Source organism: Hemitrygon akajei, chromosome 30 (assembly GCF_048418815.1).
Source record: "Hemitrygon akajei chromosome 30, sHemAka1.3, whole genome shotgun sequence".
In the NCBI taxonomy this organism is placed as follows: domain Eukaryota; kingdom Metazoa; phylum Chordata; class Chondrichthyes; order Myliobatiformes; family Dasyatidae; genus Hemitrygon; species Hemitrygon akajei.
The window spans coordinates 44,727,552-44,752,718 of NC_133153.1; the positions used below are offsets into that span (position 1 = coordinate 44,727,552).

Genomic DNA, 25,167 nt, shown 5'->3' on the forward strand with positions numbered 1-25,167 from the left:
GGGAAATCAATATGCAGCTTTACAATTCTTTATCCACGCGGGATGGTTTGCTATTGCTGCACAGGGGTGGGGCCAGAGGTTTAAGAGAGAGTTGTAGGGGCTGGGAACCAGAGTACCACAGCAGATAGTGAAGTGGTAGTGATGAAGGATGTTGTTAAGCCCACATACATGGTCAGGAATCAAATGGCCCAGCACGGTGAGCCCAGTGTTCTGAGTTGTATATATTTCACTGCAGTGGGCATTGTAGGAAAGGTGGATGAGCTTAGATCATGGATCAACACATGGAATTATGATATTGTAGCCATTAGTGAGACTTGATTACAGGAGAGGCAGGACTGGCAGCTCCATATTCAGGGGTTCCTTTGTTTCAGATGTGATAGAGCAGGAGCGATAGCATTACAAGTCAGGGAAAATATCTCAACAGTACTCAGCCAGGACAGACTGGAGAGCTCATCTGGTAAGGCTTTATGGGTAGAACTGAGGAAAAAGAAAGATATGAGCATGTTAATAAGGTTATATTATAGACCACCCAGTAGTCCATGGGATTTGGAGGAGCAAATTTTGTTGAGAGATTGCAGATTGTTGCAAGAAACAAGGTTGTGATAATAAGTGACTTCAACTTTCCACATATTGACGGGGTCTCCCATACTGTAATAGAATTAATGGGTTAGAGTTTGTCAAATGTGTTCAGGAAAGTTTCTTTAATCAGCACATAGAAGTCCCAACTAGAGAGTGTAATACTAGATCTCCTATTAGGGAATGAGAGAGGACAGGTAACAGAAGTTTGTGTAGGAGAACACTTTGCATCTAGTGATCATAATTGTGTACTTGTATTTTTAGAAGGCCTTGACAAGGTGCCACACATAACGCTGCTTAACAAGTTAAGAGCCCATGGTATTACAGGAAAGATACTAGCATGGATAGAGTATTGGCTGATTGGCAAGAGGCAAAGAGTGGGAATAAATGGAGGCTTTTCTGGTTGTGATGTTCCACAGTGGGTTTGTGTTGGGACAACTTCTTTTTACGTTATATGTCAATGATTTGGATGATGGAATTGATGGTTTTGTGGCTAATTTTATGAAGATAGGTGGAGAGGTAGATAATTCTGAGGACACAGAGAGGCTACAGAAGGACTTGGACAAATCAGGAGTATGTGGCAGATGCGATACAGTGTTGGGAAGAGTATGGTCATACACTTTGGTAGAAGAAATAAAAGAGTAGAATATTTTCTAATTGGAGAGAAAATTCAAAATTCTGAGTTGTAAATTTGCAGATTGGAAGGCAAATGTGATGTTAGCATTCATTTCGAGAGGACTAGAGTATAAAAGCAAGGATACAATGTTGAGACTATAACACATTAGTGAGGCCTCACTTAGGGTATTACGAGCAATTTTGGGCCCCTTATCTAAGAAAGGATGCTGGCATTGGAGAGGATTCAAAGGATGTTCATAGAAATTATTCTGAGATTGAAAGATTTATCATATGAGGAGAGTTTGGCTCTGGGCATGTACTCATTGGAGTTCAGAATGAGGGGGAATCTCATTGAAACCTATTGAATGTTGAAAGGCCTGGATAAAGTCAATATGGAGGGATATTTCCTATGGTGGGGGAGTCTAAGACCAGAGGACACAGTCTCAGAATAGAAGGATGACCACTTAGAACAGAGGTGAGGAATTTCTTGTGCCAGAGAGTGGTGAGTATGGAATTTTTTTTGTCACAGGCAGCTGAGAAGTTCAAGTCATTGAGTATATTTAAGGCAGAGGTTGATAGATTCTTGATTAGTCAGGACATGAAGAGATACGGAGGGAAATGTATCAGCCATGATGAAATGGAGGAGCAGACTCGGTGGGCCAAATGGCCTAATTCTGCTCCTATATCATATGGTCTTATAATGCCATTAGTTTCAAGGTAATTATGGAAAAGGATAGGTCTGGTCCTTGGGTTGAGATTCTTAAAAAGATCAAAAAATGTGGATTGGGACAAATTGTTTTTTAGCAAAGGTATTCTTGGTAAGTGGGAGGCCTTCAAAAGTAAAATTTTGAGAGTAGAGAGTTTGTTCCTGCAGAATAAGAGGCAAGGTTTTTGTGAGATTTTGTTGTCCTGGTTTAAAAAAAAGAGGTGCCTAGCAGGTATAGATGGAAACAAATGAGGTACATGAGGTTAATAAATGCAGTAGAACACTTGAGGACATCAGGAAGGCTAAAAGAAAGCATGAGGTTGCTCCTGAGGGCTTCTACAGATATTAATAGCAAAAGGATAGCAACAGTCAAAATTGATCCTCCTGAAGATCAGTGTGGTCATCTATGCATGGAGCCAAAAGAGATGGGGGAGATCTTAAATGGACATTTTGCAGCTGTATTTACTCGGGAGTTATGAGGCACTGCAGCAGTAAGGTCATGGACCCTATACAGATTACAGAGGAGGAGGTGTTTGCTGTCTTGAGGCAAATAGGGTGGATAAATCACCAGGGTCTGACAAGGTGTTCCCTTGGACATTGTGGGAGGCTAGTACAGAAACTTCAGAGGCCCTAGCAGAGATATTTAAAACATCCTTAGCCACAGGTGAGGTGTTGGAGGATTGGCAGATGGGTGATGTTCTATTGTTTAAGAAAAGTTTTAAGAATAGCCCAGGAAATTATAGACCTGTGAGCCTGACATCAGTAGTGGGAAAGTTATTGGAAGGTATTTTTAAGGTCCGGACATTTAAGTATTTGGATAGACACTTATTTCTAGTGGTAATGAGAAAGCCTACAGAGGAGAGATTGACACCCTGATACAGTGGTGCCAGGATAACAACTAATTAGGGGTAGTCAACATGGCTTTGTGCATGGTAAGACATGTTTAAGAACATCTTAAGAGTTTTTCGAGGAAGTTACCAGGGAAGTTGATGAAGGCAATGGATTAGATGATGTGTACTTGGACTTTAGCAAGGCTTTTGAGAAGGGCCCATATGGAGGTTGGTCAAGAACGTTCAGTCCCTTAGTATTCAAGATGAGGTATTAGAATTTATTTAAATCTTGCATCCATCCCACAACGTAAGGGAGTAAAAATCTTTGCATTATGACTCTGTCGCAATGTAAAGACTTGTGAATTGTGATATAGGTAAAAAAACGGGATGAGGTCCTACAAGGTGAATTTAGGGAGTTAGGAGATAAACTAAAAAGTAGGACCACAAAGGTAATAATCTCTGGATTACTACCAGTGCCACGTGCTAGTCAGAGTAGAAATAGGAGGATATTTCAGATGAATACGTGGCTTGAAAAATGGTGCAAGGGGAAGGGATTCAAATTTCTGGGGCATTGGAACCAGTTCTGGCGGAGGTGGGACCAGTATAAACAGGATGGTCTGCACCTGGGCTGGACTGGAACCAATGTTCTAGGGGGAGCGTTTGCCACTGCTGTTCAGGAGGATTTAAACTAATGTAGCAGGGGGATGGGAACAAGTGCAGAGAGACAGAGGGGTGTAAAATGAGGGTAGAAGCAAAAAGTAGTAAGGTGAAAAGTAAAAGTGGCAGGCAGGCAAATCCAGAGCAAAAAGCAAAAAGGGCCACTTTTCAACATAATTGTATAAGGGCTAAGAGTGTTGTAAAAACAAGCCTGAAGGCTTTGTGTGTCAATACGAGGAGCATTCGTAATAAGGTGGATGAATTGAATATGCAGATAGTTACTAATGAATATGATATAGTTGGAATCACAGAGACATGGCTCCAGGGTGACCAAGGATGGGAGCTCAACATCCAGGGATATTCAATATTCAGGAGGGATAGACAGGAAAGAAAAGGAGGTGGGGTAGCATTGCTGGTTAGAGAGGAGATTAATGCAATAGAAAGGAAGGACATTAGCCTGGAGGATGTGGAATCGATATGGGTAGAGCTGCATAACACTAAGGGGCAGAAAACACTGGTGGGAGTTGTGTACAGGCCACCTAACAGTAGTAGTGAGGTTGGGGATGGCATTAAACAGGAAATTAAAAATGCATGCAATAAAGGAACAGTAGTTATAATGGGTGACTTCAATCTACATATAGATTGGGTGAACCAAATTGGTAAGGGTGCTGAGGAAGAGGATTTCTTGGAATGTATGCAGGATGGTTTTCTGAACCAACATGTCGAGGAACCAACTAGAGAGCAGGCCATTCTAGATTGGGTATTGAGCAATGAGGAAGGGTTAGTTAGCAATCTTGTCATGCAAGGCCCCTTGGGTAAGAGTGACCATAATATGGTGGAATTCTTCATTAAGATGGAGAGTGACATAGTTAATTCAGAAACAAAGGTTCTGAACTTAAAGAAGGGTAACTTTGAAGGTATGAGACGTGAATTAGCTAAGATAGACTGGCAAATGATACTTAAAGGGTTGACGGTGGATATGCAATGGCAAGCATTTAAAGATCGCATGGATGAACTACAACAATTGTTCATCCCAGTTTGGCAAAAGAATAAACCAGGGAAGGTAGTGCACCCGTGGCTGACAAGGGAAATTAGGGGTAGTATCAAGTCCAAAGAAGAAACATATAAATTAGCCAGAAAAAGCAGCACACCTGAGGACTGGGAGAAATTCAGTGTCCAGCAGAGAAGGACAAAGGGCTTAATTAGGAAAGGGAAAAAAGATTATGAGAGAAAGCTGGCAGGGAACATAAAAACTGACTGTAAAAGCTTTTATAGATATGTGAAAAGAAAAAGATTGGTTAAGACAAATGTAGGTCCCTTACAGTCAGAAACAGGTGAATTGATCATAGGGAACAAGGACATGGCAGACCAATTGAATAACTACCGGTACTTTGGTTCTGTCTTCACTAAGGAGGACATAAATAATCTTCCGGAAATAGTAGGGGACTGAGGGTCTAGTGAGATGGAGGAACTGAGGGAAATACATGTTAGTAGGGAAGTTGGTGTTAGGTAAATTGAAGTGATTAAAGGCAGATAAATCCCCCAGGGCCAGATGGTCTGCATCCCAGAGTGCTTAAGGAAGTAGCCCGAGAAATAGTGGATGCATTAGTGATAATCTTTCAAAACTCCTTGGATTCTGAATTAGTTCCTGAGGATTGGAGGGTGGCTAATGTAACCCCACTTTTTAAAAAAGGAGGGAGAGAAAAACCGGCAAATTGTAGACCAGTTAGTCTGACATCGATGGTGGGGAAAATGCTAGAGTCGATTATCAAAGATGTGATAACAGCACATTTGGAAAGAGGTGAAATCATCAGACAAAGTCAGCATGGATTTGTGAAAGGAAAATCATGTCTGACGAATCTTACAGAGTTTTTTGAAGATGTAACTAGTAGAGTGGATAGGGGAGAGCCAGTGGATGTGGTATATTTAGATTTTCAAAAGGCTTTTGACAAGGTCCCACACAGGAGATTAGTGTGCAAACTTAAAGCACACGGTATTGGGGGTATGGTATTGATGTGGATAGAGAATTGGTTGGCAGACAGGAAGCAAAGAGTGGGAGTAAACTGGACCTTTACAGAATGGCAGGCAGTGACTAGTGGGGTACCACAAGGGTTAGTGCTGGGACCCCAGTTGTTTACAATATATATTAATGATTTAGACGAGGGAATTAAATGCAGCATCTCCAAGATTGCGGATGACACGAAGCTGGGCGGCGGTGTTAGCTGTGAGGAGGATGCTAAGAGGATGCAGGGTGACTTGGATAGGTTAGGTGAGTGGGCAAGTTCATGGCAGATGCAATTTAAAGTGGATAAATGTGAGGTTATCCACTTTGGTTGCAAGAACAGGAATACAGATTATTATCTGAATGGTGGCCGATTAGGAAAAGGGGAGGTGCAAGGAGACCTGGGTGTCACTGTACACCAGTCATTGAAGGTGGGCATGCAGATACAGCAGGCGGTGAAAAAGGCAAGTGGTATGTTGGCATTCATAGCAAAAGGATTTGAGTACAGGAGCAGGGGGGTTCTACTGCAGTTGTACAAGGCCTTGGTGAGACCGCACCTAGAGTATTGTGTGCAGTTTTGATCCCCTAATCTGAGGAAAGACATTCTTGCCATAGAGGGAGTACAAAGAAGGTTCACCAGATTGATTCCTGGGATGGCAGGACTTTCATATGAAGAAAGACTGGATCGACTAGGCTTATACTCACTGGAATTTAGAAGATTGAGGGGGGATCTTATTGAAACGTATAAAATTCTAAAGGGATTGGACAGGCTAGATGCAGGAAGATTGTTTCCGATGTTGGGGAAGTCCAGAACGAGGGGTCACAGTTTAAGGATAAAGGGGAAGCCTTTTAGGACCGAGATGAGGAAAATACTTCTTCACACAGAGATTGGTGAATCTGTGGAATTCTCTGCCACAGGAAACAGTTGAGGCCGGTTCATTTACTATATTTAAGAGGAAGTTAGATATGGCCCTTGTGGCTAAAGGGATCAGGGGTGGAGAGAAAGCAGGTACAGGGTTCTGAGTTGGATGATCAGCCATGATCATACTGAATGGCGGTGCAGGCTCGAAGGGCCGAATGGCCTACTCCTGCACCTATTTTCTATGTTTCTATGAATTTAAAGGTCTAATGGCTTGTAGAAAGAAGCTGTCCTGTAGCGTGTTGTTCCTGGCTTTAATGCTGTGGTAGCGTTTGCCAGATAGAAGCAGCTGAAACAGTTTATGGTTTAGGTGACTGTGTATACGATGATTTTCTAGAGCTTCTTTCTGCATCTGCTGCTATATCTGTCCTCAGTGGAGAAATGTTCACATTTACAGACCACTCTGCAGTGCCTAGCAATCAAGGTTACATAGAATAGTACAGCACATTACAGGCCCTTCGGCCCACAATGTTGTGCTGACCCTCAAACCCTGCCTCACATATAACCCCCCCAACCTTAAATTCCTCCATATACTTGTCTAGTAGTCTCTTAAACTTCATTAGTGTGTCCACCTCCACCACTGACTCAGGCAGTGCGTTCCACGTTGAACTTCCCTCCCCTCAACTTAAAGCCATGTCCTCTTGTACTGAGCAGTGGTGCCCTGGGGAAGAGGCACTGGCTGTCCACTCTGTCTATTCCTCTTAATATCTTGTACACCTCTATCATGTCTCCTCTCATCCTCCTCCTCTCCAAAGAGTAAAGACCTAGCTCCCTTAATCTCTGATCATAATCCATACTCTCTAAACCAGGCAGCATCCTGGTAAATCTCCTCTGTACCCTTTCCAATGCTTCTACATCCTTCCTATAGTGAGGTGACCAGAACTGGACACAGTACTCCCAAGTGTGGCCTAACTAGAGTTTTATAGAGCTGCATCATTACATCACATCTCTTAAACTCTATCCTGTGACTTATGAAAGCTAACACCCCATAAGCTTTCTTAACTACACTATCTACCTGTGAGGCAACTTTCAGGGATCTGTGGACCCCCAGATCCCTCTGCTCCTCCACACTACCAAGTATCATGCCATTTACTTTGTACTCTGCCTTGGAGTTTGTCCTTCCAAAGTGTACCACCTCACACTTCTCTGGGTTGAACTCCATCTGCCACTGCTCAGCCCACTTCTGCATCCTATCAATGTCTCTCTGCAATCTTCGACAATCCTCTACACTATCTACAACACCACCAACCTTTGTGTCGTCTGCAAACTTGCCTACCCACCCTTCTACCCCCACATCCAGGTCGTTAATAAAAATCACAAAAAGTAGAGGTCCCAGAACAGATCCTTGTGGGACACCACTAGTCACAACCCTCCAATCTGAATGTACTCCCTCCACCACAACCCTCTGCGTTCTGCAGGCAAGCCAATTCTGAATCCACCTGGCCAAACTTCCCTAGATCCCATGCCTTCTGACGTTCTGAATAAGCCTACCGTGTGGAACCTTGTCAAATGCCTTACTAAAATCCATGTAGATCACATCCACTGCACTACCCTAAGGTTGGTGCATTTCTCGTACCAGTCAGTGATACAGCCAGTCAGTATGCTCTCAATGATACCCCTGTAGAAGATCTTGAGGATTTGGGGGCCTATGCCAAACTTCTTCATTTGCCTGAAGTGGAAGAGATACCGTTCTGCTTTTTTTTGCCACAAAGCCAGTGTGTACAGTCCAAGTGAGATCATCGATGATGTGTATACCGAGGAACTTGAAAACTACTCACCCTCTCAACTGCAGACCCTTTGATGTTGATTGGGTCGAGCCTGTCTCTGTTCCCCCTGTAATCCACAATCAGCTCTTTTGTTTTTTGGACAATGAGAGATGGTTATCCAGGCACCACTGTGTTGAGGTCTCAACCTCTCCTCTGTAGGCTTTCTCATTACTGCTAGAAATAAGCCCAATCAAAGCCGTGTCATCTGTGAATTTAATCAGCAGATTGGAGCTGTGTGTGGCAGTACAATTGTAGATTAGACATAATAAATTGGATTAGACATTGGCTTTGCAGAAGAAGCCAGAGAGTGGTTGTAGATGGTTGCTTCTCTGACTGGAGGCCCTGTGGATAATGGTGTGCGGCCGGGATCAGTTCTGGGTCCATTGTTTTTTGTCATCTATATCAATGATCCAGGTGAGAATGTAAACTGGATCAGCAAATCTGCAGATGATCCAAGATCCGGGGTGTGAATAGACAGTGAAGAAGACTATCAAAGCATCCAACAGGATCTAGGCTATTTAGAAAATGTGTTAGCAAATGGCAGATGAACTTTAATGCCCCCAGGTGTGTGGTGTTGCATTTTGGGAGGGCTAACCAGCATGGCTTATCCAACCTAATGTACTTTAAGACTGCCAATACTTCCACTTTGGCAATTTGTGGTCCAAGACATCACAGCTCATTTGCCTTAATTCCTTTGCCTTTGTGATCTTCTCAGTTATCAGTAAAAATTGATGAGAAATACTCACTCATTTTCTGTGGCTCACTCATTCCCTGGTCACCCTTTTACTATTAATGTAAGAGTAAACGAGATGGAGAAATTTGCTAAGGAAAGAGGATGTGGCTGTGGAAATGGGTTTTGGCCAACAGCTTAACAAAGATGAGGACGGAAATCCGGAGGCTAGAGAAACAGAAATCCTGTTGGGAGAGCAGTGGGGGTAGCCTGTATTATGTTTAGTTGATGTAGCTGTGTAAAGTGCTAATTATTTTGCTTGTGTTTGTCTGCAGATTCTTTATTTGATACATTCCATGCAGTAGGTGACATGATGAACATTTGTCAGATACTTGCAATACTGGAGGTTATAAACCCGCTATTGGGATTAGTGAGAACAGCATTGGTACCTGCAATAATCCAGGTATGAATAGGTATTGAATGGGACAGTGGGTAGAAAGAAACCAAGGTAAAGGCAAATTACTACTCCTTTCCTTGTGGGAAAATGTTTTGGTAAAAATCATAGAAATATTGCTTCTACTTTGCTTCTTGTTGAGATAGTGTGTGTACAGCTGCCAGTGAATACTGTGCTCCAGGATGTGCTTGTATAGGACATTGAATAGTAGAGCACAGGAAAAGACTCTTCATACCACCATGTGCGCTGAGCTAATTAAGCTTATGACACCTAGTCCCTTCTGCCTGTTCATAGTCTATATCCCTTCATCCTCTACATTTTCATGTGCTTACATATATAAGAGCCTCTTAAATTCCTCTTCCGTATCTGCCGTCACCACCATCCTTGCAATACATTCCAGAGACCCATCACACTCTATTTTAATAAAAAAACAACTTGCCTTGCCATGCACATCATCTTTGAATTTTCTTCCTTTCACCTGTGCTATTAGACATTTTGACCTCGGGGAAAATGATACCGACTGTCTGTCTATGCCTTTCATAATTTTATGAACTTCTATCAGATTTCCCCTCAACCTCCAAACTCCAGAGAAAAGAACCCTTGTCTGTCCATCATCTTAAAGCACATGCCCTCTAATAGGGCTTCCTGGTAAACTACTCTCTCTGCACCCTCCCCAAAGTGTCTACAACTTCTTATAATATGGTAACCAGAACTGAATGCAATACTCCAGATGGGGCCTAACATAAAGTTTTATAAAGTTACAACATAACTTACTGACTCTTAAAATCAATGCCTCGATTAATAAGGGGAAGCATACACATGCCTTCTTTACTATCCTATCAGCCTGTGCAGCCACTTTCACAGAGCTATAGACCTGGACCCCGAGATCCCATTGCACAGTGCTGTTAAGGGTCCTGACATTAACTGTATACTTTCCCTTTACATCCAGTCTTCCAAAGTGCAACTTGCCTGATTGAAGACCATCTGCCCATATCTGCAACTGATCTATATATCGCTTTATCCTTTAGCAATCTTCTGCACTATCCACCGTGCCACTTGCTATCCTATACATCCATATTTTCATCCAGATGATTATATATATCACACACAGCAGAGGACCCTGCGAAACACCACCACTAGTCACAATCCTCCAGCCAGAATAAGATGTGTCAACTACTACTCTCTATCCCAATTCTGAACCCAAGTGGCCAAATTACCATAAGAACATAAGAAATAGGAGCAGGAGTAGGCCATCTGGCCTGTCAAGCCTGCTCTGCCCTTCAATAGAACATGGCTGATCTTGCCATGGACTCATCTCCACCTACCTGCATTTTCCCCATAACCCTTAATTCCCCTGAATCTCATGGATCTTAATCTTTTGGTTGAGTCTACCATGATGAACCTTGATGAATGTATCACTAAAATTCATCCGTTCAATATCCTTTGTTTTACTTTCATTCATCACTTTTGTCACCTCAATGAAAAATCAATTAAGTTTGTAAGACTTGTAACCTGCAGTGAGGAACTGAGTGAAATCCAGTGTTGTCCTCATTTAGTAAGCTGAATGTTGTGCTTCACATGTAGACTGTTATCTGTAAGTCAACTTGACTCACCAAAGTAAACATAAACCTAGCAATTTGGTTAGGGAGTGAGTCTATTTTTAAGTGCCATTATGTACAAAACAAAGAGGAGCAGAAATATAAATAAAGCATTAGGTATTTAAAACCTTCAAAGCATTTTCATCCTTTGAGGTGCAAATCCTGTTTTTATAGTTGAGATATTTACCAATGTAATCTTTGCTCCAATTGTTTTAACAGGTAATTGGAAGGATCATGATTCTGTTTGTGGTAATAGGAAATCAGGCGGAAATGCAGAATAAAGCAGCAGTTTTTGCCGTCTTTTACCTCTGGAGCATCATTGAAATGTTCCGGTTTGTATTTCACTCACTTTCTTTATCTCAGATTCAACTGATTGTCAAAAGACTGTGGAGCAACAACAATCTACTGGCGGATCTCAGCAGTTAAAGGATTAGCCTCTCAACTTTCAGTAGTAAGGGGAGATGACCTTTATAAAGAGGGGAAGGGAAGTGATGAGAAAGGAGCTCAACATGATTGCTGGGGCTGAGGATGGGTGTAAGATGAAAGGCAGGTTCTGCCAGATAAGGGAGGGGAGTGGGAGTTGGGGACAGTGGCAGGTGAATGATAGATGGAGGTAGGGAGAGACAGAGAGAAAAAGTGAGAGACCGGGCAAGGTGGGGAGAAGAGTGTGCAGGTTGAAGACAACTGATGGAGAAAGATCAGCAGGAACACAAAGGGTTCCCAGTGCTGGACTCCAATCAGTAAAGGAGATGAGAATGGGAACCATTCAGGAAGAGGTGAATGGCAGATGGAATCCACATCAGTCAGAGTTGGGGGGGCAGGGCAGTCGGTGTGTCTGATGGGTATTGTAGGCACGATGGTCATTGTGTGCAGTGAGTATTATCAGTGTGTGGTTGGTGGGTGTGTTGGTTGGTTTGTAGTGATGGGTATAGAACCAGAAGGCGAAGATGGGTGGTTGGGTCTGCTGTTGATTTAACGATCAGCAGAGGCTGTTGGGAGAGAGGAGAATGAGTTGTAGATTATACAGCCAGCACGAGCTATCTGTCACCCCAGGCATCTGCCTCTAAATCTGCTTTCACGTATCATTCAGCTGCTATGATACCCTAACTCCAAAATCGCGTACTTGCCCTCCCATACCTGATACAACCTGTTTGTCACCTTATACTCCTCCTGAATCTATCAGTCATCTCAAATGCGTATCTCACTATTTCCCTTCCATTTTTAGACAGGCCCCTTTCAGTTCTGATGTAGAGTTTTGAGTGGAAACGTCGGTAATTCCTTTCCTCCCACCGACTTACTACAGCAGATTCATTGGTGCTGGTGGTTCTGACAATGCTCTAGGCTCTCTTTTAAGAGGCAGATAAATTGGAGCAGGTTTAGTGTTGTGAAATGTGTGGATTTGTGGTAGCAGTCCAGTGCAGGATTAACAAATTACTGTTACAATAAAAATAAAGTGCAAGAGTATGAAGTTAGTCTTCATGAATCATGGCAGAAGAGAAGAAACTGTTCCTAAAGAACTGAGTGTGGATCAGTGTTTGGGCTCCTGTACCTGCTCTCTGATAGTTGAAATAAAAACACTTATTCTGGTGAGGGTGCTTAATGATGGATGCTGCCTTCTTGAGGTATTACCTCTTGAAGAAGTCCTTGATGGTGGGGAGGGGTTGTGCCTTTACATTCATACCGGAACTTCATTCTGAGGCAGAATGTTCTGTCCTCAGTAAGACCCTCACCTTTGTCCCCCTGCGCCCACACCTCAGCAAGTTCCGCACCCACCATGACGCTGAGCTCCCACCACGACACCGCCTCCATTTCCGAGCGTACTTCTTCGGCCAGGACTCTCCACCCTGCACCAATGACCTTGTCTTCTACCTTCCTCTCTTCCTGGACACCCTGCCCTGGTCTTCTGCTTGCTCCGGACCTTTTCATTGCCAGCTGCTGACAGGACATCAACCATCTCAACTTCAACACTCTTCTCTCCAATTCTAACTTCTCCATTCCCTGCACACTAATCCTTATCTCACCATCAAACCCACAGATAAAGGAGATGCCGTAGTAGTCTGCTGGACTAACTTCTACCTTGCTGAAGCTCAGCAACAACTCTCAGACACCTCCTCTTACTTACCCCTTGAACAGGGTCCCACTAAGGAGCACCAGGCCATTGTCTCCAAAACCATCACTGACCTTATTAGCTCTGGTCATCTCCCATCCACTGCTGCAAACCTCATAGTTCCCGCATCCTGCACCTCCAGTTTCTGCCTCCTACCCAAGATCCACAAACTCGCTTGTCCAGGTAGACTCATTGTTTCAGCTTGTTCTTGCCCCAGTGAACTTGTATCTGTATACCTCGAATCGGTCTTATCCCCCAAGTTTAGTCCCTTCCTATCTACATTCGTGATACTTCACATGCTCTGGATCTTTTCAATGATTTCAAGTTCCTGGCCCCTGTCATTTTATTTTCACTATCGATGTCCAGTCCCTATACACATCCACCTCCCCCCACCCCACCAGGGAAGGCCTCAAAGCTCTCTGTTTATTTCTGGACACCAGATCCAACCAGTTCCTCTCCACCACCACTCTCCTCTGTCTAGCGGAACTTGTCTTCATTCTTAATAATTTCTCCTTTGGCTCCTCCCACTTCCTTCAAAAGGTGTAGCCATTGGCATTTGCATGAGTTCAAACTATGCCTGCCTGTTTGTTGGCCATGTGGAACAGTCTATGTTCCAAGCCTACACTGGTTTCCGTCCCCCACTTTTCCTATGCTACGTCAATGACTGCAGTGGGCCTGCTTCCTGCACCCATGCCGAGCTCGTCGACTTCATCAGCTTTGCCTCCAACTTCCACCTTGCCCTCGAATTTACCTGGTCCATTTCCGGCACCTCCCTCCCCTTTCTCGATCTCACTGTCTCTATCTCTGGAGACAGCTTATCTACTGATGTTTGTTATAAACCTACGGACTCTCACAGCTACCTGGACTACACCTCTTACCATCCTGTTACTTGTAAAAATGCCATCTCTTTCTCTCAATTCCTCCATCTGCTCTTAGGATGAGGCTTTTCATTCTAGAACAAAGGAGATGTCTGCTTTTTTTCAAAGAAAGGGGCTTCCCTTCCTCCACCATCAACGCTGCCATCAACCGCATCTCTTCTATTTCACGCACCTCTGCTCTTACCTCATCCTCCAGCTACCCTACCAGAGATAGGGTTCCTCTTGACCTCTCCTACCACCCCATCAGCCTCTGCATCCAGCACATAACTCTCTGGAAATTCTGTCATCTCCAACTGGATCCCACCACCAAGTACATCCCCCCCCCCCCACTTTCTGCTTTTCACAGGGATCTACACAACTCCCTTGTCCATTCATCCCTCCCCACTGATCTCCCTCTTGACACTTATCCTTGCAAGCGGAACAAATGCTACACCTACTCCTCTCTCACTACTATTCAGGGCACCAAACAGTCCTTCCAGGTGAGGCGACATTTCACCTGTGAGTCTGTTGGGGTCATATACTGTGTCCAGTGCTCCTGGTGTGGCCTCCTGTAGATCAGTGAGAACCGACATAGATTGGGAGACCGTTTCACTGAGCACCTATGCTCTGTCCACCATAAGAATCAGGATCTTATAGTGGCCACTGTTAGGAACCCCGTAACTGGGTCACTTACCAGCAAAGATAGAGAGGTCCGTTGAAGCCTGATGGTACTATTTTTACCAGTATTTATTAGTAAAAATACACAAAAATAATATCAATGCAAACATACAGATAATATGTCGTCAATACTAAATCTAAAAGTGCGGGTATAATAATAATCAATGAGAAATAAGCTCTATCGTTGTCTAGGGGATAATGTATCGTCCGATGGAAATATAAAAGTGACTCAGTTCATTCAGGCTGCAGCCTTTGGTTGGAGTCCAGAGAGATTTTTAGAACTTGCCGGCTTTTCCTTTTATGATTTCGATCCTTCCAGAGTTCCATTGGTGTGGCCTCTCCTTTAGCTAAAGCCGTTCTTCCATGGCGAGCCTGCCAATTCCCTGGCGAGGGAATAGGACGCACGCGAGCCCCACCGGCTGTCGCTATTAAACGCTGTCATGGGATTTCTAGCGTTTCTCCCGGTGCGTCTGAAGGGGTTGTTCCCCAGACCTTCTTTTATCCTTACTCACGGGGTCTCAGATGTCAATCAGGTTGGGATGATGCAATCCCTCAACCAGCCCACTCTGGTCACCCCCGAGGGCTTCAATGAATAGTACAGTACTCAATACACAATTCCGTCTCCAAGAGACAATAGCCATTATCAATGGTTCCGTCTTGCTGAGGCCAGGACACATTCCAAACCTTTGTGGATTCTGTGTGTCTCTCTCATTTCCTGGGTCCCAGACCTGAATTAATAGCGATCTTGCGATTCTCAAAAAAGAGGGGGCTACTTTGTACCCTTCGGCCCCTCAGAGTTGTGGCACATTCGTAACACCACCCATTTTAATTTCACTTCCCATTCCCATTCTGATATGTCAGTACGTGGCCTCCTCTACTCTCGTGATGAGGCCACACTCAGGTTGGAAGAACACACTTTATATTACATCTGGGTAGCCTCCAATCTGATGGCATGAACATTGATTTCTCGAGCTTTTGGTAATAGACCTTACCCCCCCAACCCCGTCACCATTCCCCATCCCGTTTTCCCTCTCTCACCTTATCTCCTTGCCTGTCCATCACCTCCCTCAGGTGCTTTCACCCCTCCAACGTTGACTACTTCTTTCCACAGATGCTGCCTGGCCAGCATTTCGTGTGTGTTGCTTGGATTTCCAGCATCTACAGATTTTCTGTTTGTGCCTTTGAGAGAGCTGGCTGAGTTTAGAATACTTTGCAGCCTCTTGTGATTCTGCTCATTGGAGACTCCACACCATGCAGAATGTTCTCCACCATACATTGGCAGAAATTTGTGAGAATCTTTGTTGACGTTCCAAATCCCCTCAAACTCCAAATGAAGTAGAGCCACTGGTGTGTCTTTGTCATGATTGCATCAGTGTGTTGTACCCAAGATAGATCCTCTGAGATATCAACATCAAGGAATTTGAAGTTATTTGGCCTTCTGTTGTGTGATTCAACCCCCCCCCCCCCCCCACAACACACAGAGCTCCCATTGCCCATTTGTTTTGTTCTTTTTTCTCTTTCCAACCAGCACATTGTGGAAGCTGGGAAACAAGGTGCTGGAACTGTGGCAGAAATATTGACATGGGTGAGGCAGCAGAGGCCGAAAGATGGTTAATATGCCGTGGTTTCATAGGTCAAGTCAGGGAACTACTGGCTGATCAGCCTAAAAATCAATGGTGGGAAAATTAGTGGAGTGGATGGGAAAGATTGAAAAGGGACCTGAAGGGAAAATTTTTATAAACCTACATGTGGGGAGGGGTGTAAATGGGTATGTGGAACAAACTGGACGGGATTCTGAAGGATAAGATTAAGGTTAGTCAGCATAGTTCTATTTGTGGGAGATCATGGTTTCATGAATTTGATTTGAGTTCTTTTTGAAGGTCACCTAATGGAAAGTTGGGTTGCAGAGAATGGCTAGTTGGATCCACACACAGAGTGTAAGGGAAGGCTGTTTTCATGCTGGTGGCCTTTGAAGATCAGGCCTCTTGTTTGTCATCTGTGTCAATGAGTTGAATGAAAATGTGCAAGACATGGTTAGTAAGTTTGCAAATGACAATAGCTGCTTTTAAGTACAGTGAAAATTGTTATCAAGAATTATTGAGTGATATTGATCAGCTGGGTAAGTGGCCGAGGAAAGGCAAATGGAGTTTAATTGAAGTAAGTGTGATGTGTTGCATTTTGGGAAGACAAATGAGGGTAGAACTGTGAATGGTAGAGCCCTGGGGACTGTTATAAAACAGAGTACAAGTATGTGCTCCCCTGATATTGGTGTTACAGGTAAACAGAGTAGTGAAGACGGCTTTTGGCATGTTGGTTTTCATCACTTAGCACTCTGAGTTTAGAAATTGGGAAGTTAAGTTGAAGTTGTACAAGAGGTTGGTTTATTGTATTCTCACTTTGAGTATTGTGTTCAGTTTTGGTCACCCTGCTGTTGTAAAAATGGCATCAAGCTGGAAAGAATACAGAAAATATTCATAAGGATGTGCTTGAATATATAGAGAGTGGTAGAGCAGGCCAGGTTTTTATTCATTGGAGCATAGGAGACTGGAAGGTGATCATGTACAGGTGCATTAAATCATGAAGGCTATCGATGGGACCAGTGTACACAATCTTTCTCCCATCAAGAATTCGATGGAAGTGGAGAGATTTACTAGGAACTTGAAGGGCAAATTTTCTGCTCACAGGGTGATGCATATATGGAATGAGCTGCCAGAGGAAGTGGTTGAGTCAGGTACATTAACAACGTTTAAAAGGTGCTTGGACAGGTACATGGATAGGAAAAGTTTAGAAAGTTATGGGCCAAATGCAGGCAGATGGGTCCAGCTGAGATAGGCATCTTGGCCAGCATGAACAGGTGAGGCTGAAGGACCTCGTGCTGCATGACTATCATTCTGTGGGGAGAGTAGTGAGGTAGGAGCCAGAGGTGATTAGTGCACTGAGGACATGGTAGGATGATGAGCTGAAGGGAGGCTGTGTTTAGAAACTGAAGCAGCAGATGACTCCCAGATAAGAAGATGGTGCTAGAAAGGGAGAGGGTGAAGGTGAACAGTGGGAAATACAGCTGTGCACTAAGTTCCCAAGTAGCATAAGATGCTTGTAGTAATATAGCTGTAGCATATCCATTCTGGTCTCCCAAACGCTTGTTCATATGTACTGCTTGTACACAAGTTGGGCATTTGTAAGTTCAGGAGCATTCCTTCAATGTTCCTTCCCATGCTGAGAACATGTACAAGGAAGTGAGGATGATGTCCTGTGTTGTATCAATAATCTAAATGTTGCACATCCTAGAATGCTTCAGGTACAGACTGTTTTTGTTGTATCAATTTTCTGTGAAGTTGGACTGTGTAATTTGGTTAGGGAATGAGTCTTACTTCAAAGGGAATAATGACAGGGTCATTAGCAATGTCAAGAAAATGGCAACTCATTTACCATCCTTGTTGTTGCACCACACTTGTTTAATTAACAATCACAGAAGCACAGCCTAGGACGATTCAGTGCATGATAGCTATTGTGCGGCCTTTTATCTGGGAGGTGTACGAGGGACAGGAGAAAGCATCTCTCATGTCCTCTTTGTGCACAGTTGGTGAAATTTAATTTGACCTGCAGGCTTATTTACAAATTATCTGGATTTAGTGCAGTTACACTAATGAATGGGCACTTTACTGTACTGAGAAGGGACACTTATCGTGGTAAAGCCACATCTGTCTTCTGTGCAGGTTTTGTATGCTACTGAGACAACGCTATGTACATGAATCATTATTTTAATGAAACAGGTATCCCTACTACATGCTATCATGTATAGGAACAGAATGGAAAATCCTGACCTGGATCCGATACACCATCTGGATCCCTCTTTATCCACTGGGAGTAACTTCAGAAGGTTGGTTGTTAATTTTTTAATGTTCTCATTATTGGGTTGTGAAATAACTTGCTCTGAGTGGAGTATGAGCTCCTGGTGACTGTCTCTTCCTTTTGAAATCGCACATAATTGCTGGTTTGTGCTTGTTAACATTCACTTTCATTTCCCTTACTTCTTCCACAGCAGTTTGTGTGGTTCAATCTATTCCATACTTTGAGGAAACTGGAAGATTTACTGTCCAGCTGCCCAACCCACTCAACATCTCATTCAGTTTTTCATATTTTCTACGAGGTTACCTTATTATGATGTTCTTGGGTAAGTACCAATTTCTAGTGAAATTTTTGTATGTTTGATTACAATCAGTGGCCACACTATTAGATTCAGGAGTGGAACATGATGTGGTCTTCTGGTGCTGTAACCCATCCACTTTAAGATTCAATGTGTTGCGTGTTCAGAGATACTCCTCTGCACACCACTGTTGTAATGTGTGGATATTTGAGTTACTGTCACCTTCCTGTCAGCTTGAACCAGTCTGGCCATTCTCCTCTGACATCTCTCATTAACAAGGTGTTTTTGCCCACAGAACTGTTGCTCATTTGATGTTTTTTTTGGGGTTTTTTTTGCACCCATTCTTTGTAAACTCTAGAGACACGTTTGAAAATCCCAGGAGATCAACAGTTTCTGAGATACTCAAACCACTCTACCTGGCACCAACAATTATTCCACGATCAGAGTCACTTAGAACACATTTCTTCCCCATTCTGATGTTTGGGCTGAACAACAACTGAACCTCTTGACCATGTCTACATGCATTGGGTTACTGCTGAGTGATTGGCCAATTAGGTATTTGCATTAACGGGCAACTGTACCTAATAAAGTGACCACTGATTGTATTTCAGTTGTCAAGCAGTTGATGCATAGAATACTAAATCAGTTCAGGATGTAAGTGTAAATGGGGTCTCTACATATGGGAGATGAGGTCCAGTGTCTTTTTATACCTTTCTTCTCTCAACCTTAATAATAATAATACTTTATTGATCCCAAGTGGGAAATACTTTTGTTACAGTAGCAATATTTAAAAATACACCTAACAGTGTGCAGACATAACTAATAATAAAATACAGAATAATAATATACACAATACCTACAGTCAATAAATGGTTTGAGTAAGACATCTTAAGAATAATTACAGATAAGAAAATAGAACATTACAGCACACGAAGAGGCCTTTTGGCCCATTGTCTGTAGAACATAGAATAGTACAGCACAGTACAGGCCCTTCGGCCCACAATGTTGTGCCGACCTATAAACCCTGCCTCCCATATAACCCTGCACCTTAAATTCTTCCATATACCTGTCTAGTAGTTGCTTAAATTTCACTAGTGTATCTGCCTCCACCACTGACTCCACGCACCAACCACTTTGAGTAAAAAACCTTCCTCTAATATCCCCCTTGAACTTTCCACCCCTTACCTTAAAGCCATGTCCTTTTGTATTGAGCAGCGGTGCCCTGGGAAAGAGGCGCTGGCTGTCCACTCTGTCTATTCCTCTTAATATCTTGTATGCTTCTATCATGTGTCCTCTCATCCTCCTCTCCAGAGAGTAAAGCCCTAGCTCCCTTAATCTCTGATCATAATGCAATCTCTGATCTGTGCTGACCAAATTTTTATGCCAGTTTAAGTGGAGTATCAACCTGCATGTGGTCTGTTTCCCTCTGGTTTCTGTCCTATTAAATGCCACTATTATAATCTGCTTCCACTTTCCCAGCAACGCTTTCTCAGCAGAAATGCCATTTGTTTTTTTGCCATTCCCTATGATATAAAGTAGATACAGAAACTCAGTATCTGTATTGTAGGGAATGGCTAAAAACCAAACATTGATTGCAATTCATATCCGTATCCCATAGAAACACAGACCCCAGTAGATACTGGGACTCGGTATCTGTTTTGTAGGGAATGGCTAAAAATCGAAAATTGACTGCAATTCATATCCATATCCATATCCCAGTACATAGTGGGACTCAGTATCCATATTGTAGGGAATGGCTAAGAACCAGACATTGACTGCCATGCATTGAGAATCAAATCAGTTCATACTTCAAAATCATTCCCATGGACTCTTTTTGTATAGAGTTGGGCTATATTATTAGAAACATGAGTGAGAATCAACAGTTTTGTGGCTATGCACGTAAGTTATATTAATAACTTATGAAAAAAGTGATTTTTAGACATACTGCAGTACTTCCTATCTTTGTTCTAGCTACATTTGTCCAGTTTGGCACACTATTCTTATGTTTGTCCCATGAAAGGAAGGTAATAGGGATATTCCTGAGAATTACAGACCAGTGAGTCTTGCATCAATGGTGGACAAACTATTGGACAGGGTTCTTAGAGACAGGATTTACGAGTGTTTGGAGAAGCATAGTCCGATGAGGGATGGCTAGCAAGACTCTGTGAGGGCCAGGTCATGCCTCACGAGCCTGTTTAAATTTTTTAGGGAAATGACATTGTTGAAGGTAGAGCAGTGGATGTGGGGTATAAGAATTTTAGTAAAGTGTTTGACAAGGCTCCCCAATGGTAGGCTCATTCTGAAAATCAGGAGTTATGGGGTCCAGGGACTTGGCTATGTAGATATAGAATTGTCTTGGTCATAGAAGACCAGGTAGTAGTTGGGGTGTATTCTGCCTGAGAGTCTGCGACCAGGGTTAAGGATGAAGTTTCAGGGTACTTGGAGACTAATGATAAAATAAGTTAAAGTCAGCATGGTTTTTGTGAAGTGAAATCTTGCCTGACAAATCTGTTAAGAGTTCTTTGAGGAAGTAACAAGCAGGGTGGACAAAGGAGAGGCAGTGGATGTCATTTACTTGGATTTTCAGAAGGCATTTGATAAGGTGCCACACATGAGGCTGCTTAACAAGATAAAGTTGTATGGGAAAGATAATGGCATGGATAGATGGAATGGCTGACGGGCAGGAGGTAGTGAGTGGGCATAAAAGGGGCCTTTTCAGGTTTGCTGTCAGTGACTAGTGGTGTTCCTCAGGGTGTCAGTATTGGAAACACTACTTTTCATATTGTTTGTCAATGTTTTGGATAATGGAATTGATGGCTTTGTGGCAAAGTTTGCAAATGATACAACGATAGGTGGAGCTGTAGGTAGTGCTGAAGAAGCATTGCAATTGCAACAGGGCTTAGACAAAATGGATGAGTGGGCAAAAAAAGTGGCAAATGTTATACAGAGTTGGAAAACAAATGATAATGCATTTTGGTAAAGAGAACTATAGTGTGTACTATTATCTAAATGGGGAGTAGGTTCAAGCATCAGAGGTGCAGAGGGACTTGGGAGTCCCACAGAAGGTTAATTTACAGGTTGAGTATGGTAAAAAGGCAAATGCAATGTTAGTATTCATTTCAAGAGGTCTAGAATGCAAGAGCAATGATGTGATGCTGAGGCTTTAGAAGGCACTGGTGAGGCCTCACCCTGAGTATTGTGAACAGTTTTGGGCTCCTTATCTTAGAAAAGATGTGTTAGCATTGAAGAGGGTCCAGAGTAGGTTCACAAGGATGATTCCAGGAATGAAAGAATTATCATATGAGGAACGTTTGATGGCTCTGGGTCTGTACTCGCTGGAATTCAGAATGATGACGGTGGATCTCATTGAAATCTTTCGAATGTTGAAAGGCCTAGACAGAGTAGATGTGAAAAGGGTGTTTCCATGGTGGACAGTTTAGGACCAGAGGGCACAGCCTCAGGATAGAGGGGCGCCCTTTCAAAACAGAGATGCGGAGAAATTTCTTTAGCCAAAGGGTGGTGAATTTGTGGAATTTATTGCCACATTCAGCTGCGGAGGCCAGGTCATTGGGTGTATTTAAGGCAAAGATTGATAAGTTCTTGTTTGGACATGGCATTAAAGGTTATGGGGAGAAGGCTGGAAATGGTAGTTGAGGAGATACAAAAGAAAAGGATCAGCCATGATTGAATGGCGGAGAGTTATCTGGCCCTGAAACCCCAGGCAAGGTCATTTGATTCCAAACAATTGGTTTATTCATCATTACAGAATATCTCTCTAGTACTTCCCTCTCCTTCCCCTTTTCCCAACCACAATTCCCCTCTCCTTGCCCCTTTTCCACTCAGTCCACATCAGTATTGGTTTTATCATCACTCACGTATGTCATGAATTTTTTTGTGGCAGCAGTACAGGGGAATACATAAAATTACTACAGTACTGCGCAACCTTAGCTATATATATATATGTGCCTATGACTTTTGAACAGTACTGTAGGTTGATACGGTTGTTAAGAAGGTATATTGTAAACACGAGATTCTATAGATGTTGTAAATCCAGAGTAACACTTACAATATGCTGGAGGAACACAATAGGTCAGGCAGCAAATATGGAAAGGAACAAACAGTCATTGGCCTGCCTTAGTCAGAGGAGATTGTGCTCAAGATCCACAAAGTAATGTTGCCACTCTATATTGTGTCCAGTTCTGTTCACCTCATTATAGGCACGAATGTCAGGATGATGTTGATTGACTAACTATAGCTCAGCGTTTACCATCATTCCTACAGTCCTGATCGATAAGCTACAGAACCTGGGCCTCTGTATGTCCCTCTGCAATTGGATCCTGTACTTCCTAACTTGAAGACCACAATCTGTGTGGATTGTTATTAGTATCAACTCCTACTGACGATCAACACTGGTGCACCCCAGGGGTGTGTGCTTTGCCCACTGCTCTACTCTCTCTATACCCATGACTGCGTTGCTATACATAGCTCAAATGCCATCTATAAATTTGCTGATGATACCACTATTGCTGGCAGAATCTCAGATGGAGACGAGGGTGTACAGGAGTGAGATATATCAGCTAGTTGAGTAGTGTCGCTGCAACAACCTTGCACTTGACTCAGTAAGACCAAAGAGCTGATTGTGAACCAGAAAGAGTAGGACAAGGGAACATGAACCAATCCTCATAGGAGCAGAAGCAGAGAAAGTGAGCAATTTCAAGTTCCTGGGTGTCAAGTTCTCTGAGGATCTAACCTGGTCCCAACATATGGATGCAGCAATAAAGAAGGCAAGACAGTGGCTGCATTTCATTCTCCTGAAGGGTCTCAGGCTAAAATGTTGACTGTACTCTTTTCCATAGATGCTGCCTGGCCTGCTGGGTTCTTCGAGCATATTGTGTGTTGCTTGGATTTCCAGATTCTGCAGATTTTCTCTTGTTTGTGGCTGAGTGGAAAAGCAAATTGTATAGAGGATGTGGAGAGTAGGCAGAGGGACATAGATAGGTTAAGTGAGCGGGCCAAGGTCTGGCAGATGGAATACAACATTGGTAAATGCAAGATTATCCATTTTGGAAGGAATAATAGAAGAGCACATTATTATTTAAATAGTGAAAGATTGCAGCATGCTGTTGTGCAGAGTGACTTGGGAGTGCTTGTGCATGAATTGCAAAAAGTTGGCCTACAGGTACAACAGGTTATTAAGAAGGCAAATGGAATGTTGACCTTCATTGCTAGAGGGATTGAATTCAAGAGCAGGGAGGTCATGCTGCAACTATACAGGTTACTGGTGAGGCCGCACCTGGAGTACTATATGCAGTTCTGCTCGCCAAACTTGAGGAAGGATATACTGGCTTTGGAGGCAGTGCAGAGGAGGTTCACTAGGTTGATTCCAGAGATGAAGGGGTTAACCCATGAGGAGAGATTGAGTTGCTGGGGACTATACTCTCTGGAGTTCAGAAGAATGAGAGGGGATTTTATAGAAACATACAAAATTTTGAAAGGGTTAGGAAAGATAGAAGTAGGAAAGTTGTTTCCATTGGCAGGTGAGACTAGATCCAGGGGACATTGCCTCAAGATTCGAGGGAGAAGATTTAGTATGGAGATGAGGAGAAACTGTTTTTCCCAGAGAGTAATGAATCTGTGGAATTCTCTGCCCAGGGTATCAGTTGAGGCTTCATCACTGAATATATTTAAGATACAGTTAGATAGGTTTTTGCATAGTATTGTAAGGGAATTAAGGGTTATGGGGAAAAGGCAGGTAGATAGAGATGAGTTTATGGACAGATCAGCCATGATCTTATTGAATGGCAGGGCAGGCTCGATGGGCCGGATGGCCTACTCCTGCTCCTATTTCTTATGTTTGTATATTTCATTAGAAGTTTGAGATTTGGTTTGTCACCTAAAACCCTTGAAAACTTCTACAGATGTACTGTGGGGAGCATTCTGACAGGCTGCATCACTGTCTGGTATAGGGGCAGGGCTACCGCACGGGATCAAAAGAAGCTACAGACAGTTGTAAAATTAGCTCCATCTTGGGTACCAGCCTCTGTAGTATCCAAGACATCTTCAAGGAGCAGTGCCTCAGAAAGGTATCATCCATTATTAAGGACACCCCTCCCCCATTACCCAGGACATCTTCTTCTCATTGTTACCATTAGGAAGGAGGCACAGAGGTCTGAAGGCACACACTCAGTGATTCAGGAGCAGCTTCTTCCCCTCTATCAGTCGATTTCTATATGGACATTGAACCCATGAACACTACCTCATTGATTATTTCTGTTTTTGCACTATTTTTAAATGAACTATTTAATAAATATATTTACTTTTCCCCCCCAATATTATCATGCATTGCATTGTACTGCTGCCTCTAAGTTAACAAATTTCATGCCATATGCTGGTAATATTAAACCTGATTCTGATAGGAAGCTTTAGAGAAGATGTAGAGGAGATTTACCAAGATGCTGCCTGAATAAGGTACCATGTCTTATGAAGATAGATTGAATGAGCTAAGTTTTCTCTTTGGAGCAGAAGGTAATGAGAAGTGACTTGATAGAAGTATACAAGATGATATGAAGCATAGGTCAGCAAATT

The 25,167-nt window shown here is 43.0% G+C and overlaps 1 protein-coding gene across 3 annotated transcripts in view; it reads left to right on the top strand.

Moving 5' to 3' along the window:
* Window positions 1-25,167, top strand: part of hacd3 (3-hydroxyacyl-CoA dehydratase 3) — a 105,925-nt gene that overhangs the window by 79,389 nt on the left and 1,369 nt on the right. For 2 of the 3 annotated variants that reach the window (XM_073032822.1, XM_073032820.1), the window contains 4 exons: window positions 9,077-9,204; window positions 11,013-11,125; window positions 18,209-18,315; window positions 18,478-18,609. In XM_073032822.1, coding sequence (XP_072888923.1) covers window positions 9,077-9,204; window positions 11,013-11,125; window positions 18,209-18,315; window positions 18,478-18,609 — 480 coding nt within the window. The remainder of the gene's footprint in view (window positions 1-9,076; window positions 9,205-11,012; window positions 11,126-18,208; window positions 18,316-18,477; window positions 18,610-25,167) is intronic. The other variant, XM_073032821.1, reaches the window with a different exon arrangement.